The 1,468-nt window shown below is 48.9% G+C and overlaps 1 protein-coding gene across 4 annotated transcripts in view; it reads right to left on the reverse strand.

The window, feature by feature from the left end:
• Prickle2 (prickle planar cell polarity protein 2) overlaps nucleotides 1-1,468 on the reverse strand; it is a 344,729-nt gene that overhangs the window by 50,439 nt on the left and 292,822 nt on the right. For all 4 annotated transcript variants that reach the window (XM_021164852.2, XM_029478412.1, XM_021164854.2 and 1 more), the window contains one exon: nucleotides 639-752. In XM_021164852.2, the coding sequence (XP_021020511.1) occupies nucleotides 639-752 (114 nt within the window). The remainder of the gene's footprint in view (nucleotides 1-638; nucleotides 753-1,468) is intronic.

The raw sequence follows: 1,468 nt of genomic DNA on the forward strand, positions 1-1,468 counted from the left end.
AAAAAAAAAAAAAAATCAAACTAATCAAACTCAAATAAATACATGCCTGCTTACCGAGCTGTGTTTCTGGGACTAGAAAAAGGGAATGCCCATAATACTTCCAAGACAAAGATGGGTGACTCTAACAAGGTTGACTTTGGCTTGATAAAAATCCTAGTGAGAGCTGCCATTCTAGACCTGTAACTTCGGCTGCCCTTGACATGGAGAGCCTGCTCATTCGCCTCTTAGGAAACAATCCTGAAAATNGGAGAGACTCGCAGTGTTTCTTCTGGGCATGAAGTGGTCCTTAGTCATCTTCCCAACTCCCACAAGCAGCTGGCAGGACACAGTCGAGTCAGAGAGCATGGGCCTGGGCTCTCAATGTTAGTGCTTCCTGTTTCCTGAACTAGTCAGTTGTGCCAGGCTTGGNGGCGAACCCAGTCCAGGATGAGACTGGTTTTGGGGAGAGGGGTAGGAGGTGGGGTGAGGAGCGGTCCCCAGAAATATCTACNAGTTTCTTTAGATTCTAAGGAAGCCTAAATTTAATATCAATAGCCGGAAGTTTTTTGGCAGCAATCTTACTGATCACAATGATTAGGAAGAGGGACAATTCACAGAAGGTCCTGGAGACCAACAAAAGCCCCCTCCGAGCACCTTACCTCATTGTCATGGGGTGGCAGCTGGTGCAATAGCTGCTTGATTCGCAATTTCTCTCCGGGACTGTTGACATAGGGAACTTTCTCTTCTGGGAGGCAGCTATAATACTGGTGCACCTGAGGGACAGAACACACAGAGTGCTTGCCCATTATTCACACCACGTGCCACCACCCCTCACCACCCTGAGGAAGGCTCACAGTGGAACGCCGGCTGCTTCCGTTGCTCCTACCACCCCTCAAGACAGTCAACTGCTGTCTCTCCTACCGCACACACAGAAGAGCATCCTAAAAGACAGAGCCAAGTGAATTGCCCCTCACTTGGGGCTATCCCTCTCTGGAGAGGGAAAAGAAAATCAAAGAAATTCCTTGTCAAAGGAGAATTCACAAATGCACAGGTGAAGCCAGAGGGCAAGGCTTTCCCAGCCGACTCCCAGTATTGCTTTACCATTTTTCTGTGCTGCTGTCCCGCGGGAGGCACCTCTCTAGCCAAGGGATGTGTCAGCGCCTGCCTAAATACTGCTCTCAGACCTTTCTCTGGCACTCGGCAGGTTCCTGGGTGTCTCAGCCTCCACCTACGTCAAAAGCCCTCCAGGTCTGAGCTGTTTTTCAATGCAGGCAGCACTGAAAAGAGAGACTCAATGCCGGGTTGCAGAACACAGAACTGAACAGCNACAGCACAAGGACCTTTGGTCTCCTAAATGCTGCTCATTAGAATAGATACATCCCTGCAGCTTCTGATGTCTGCTCATTCTTAAACACTGGAGAAAGTATCAAGCATTCAGTTTTGGCTAAGAAAAGAAGGCAGATATTCTACTGAGGCTATGGACCCCTAG

The sequence above is a fragment of the Mus caroli genome, chromosome 6, assembly GCF_900094665.2.
Source record: "Mus caroli chromosome 6, CAROLI_EIJ_v1.1, whole genome shotgun sequence".
Lineage (NCBI taxonomy): Eukaryota > Metazoa > Chordata > Mammalia > Rodentia > Muridae > Mus > Mus caroli.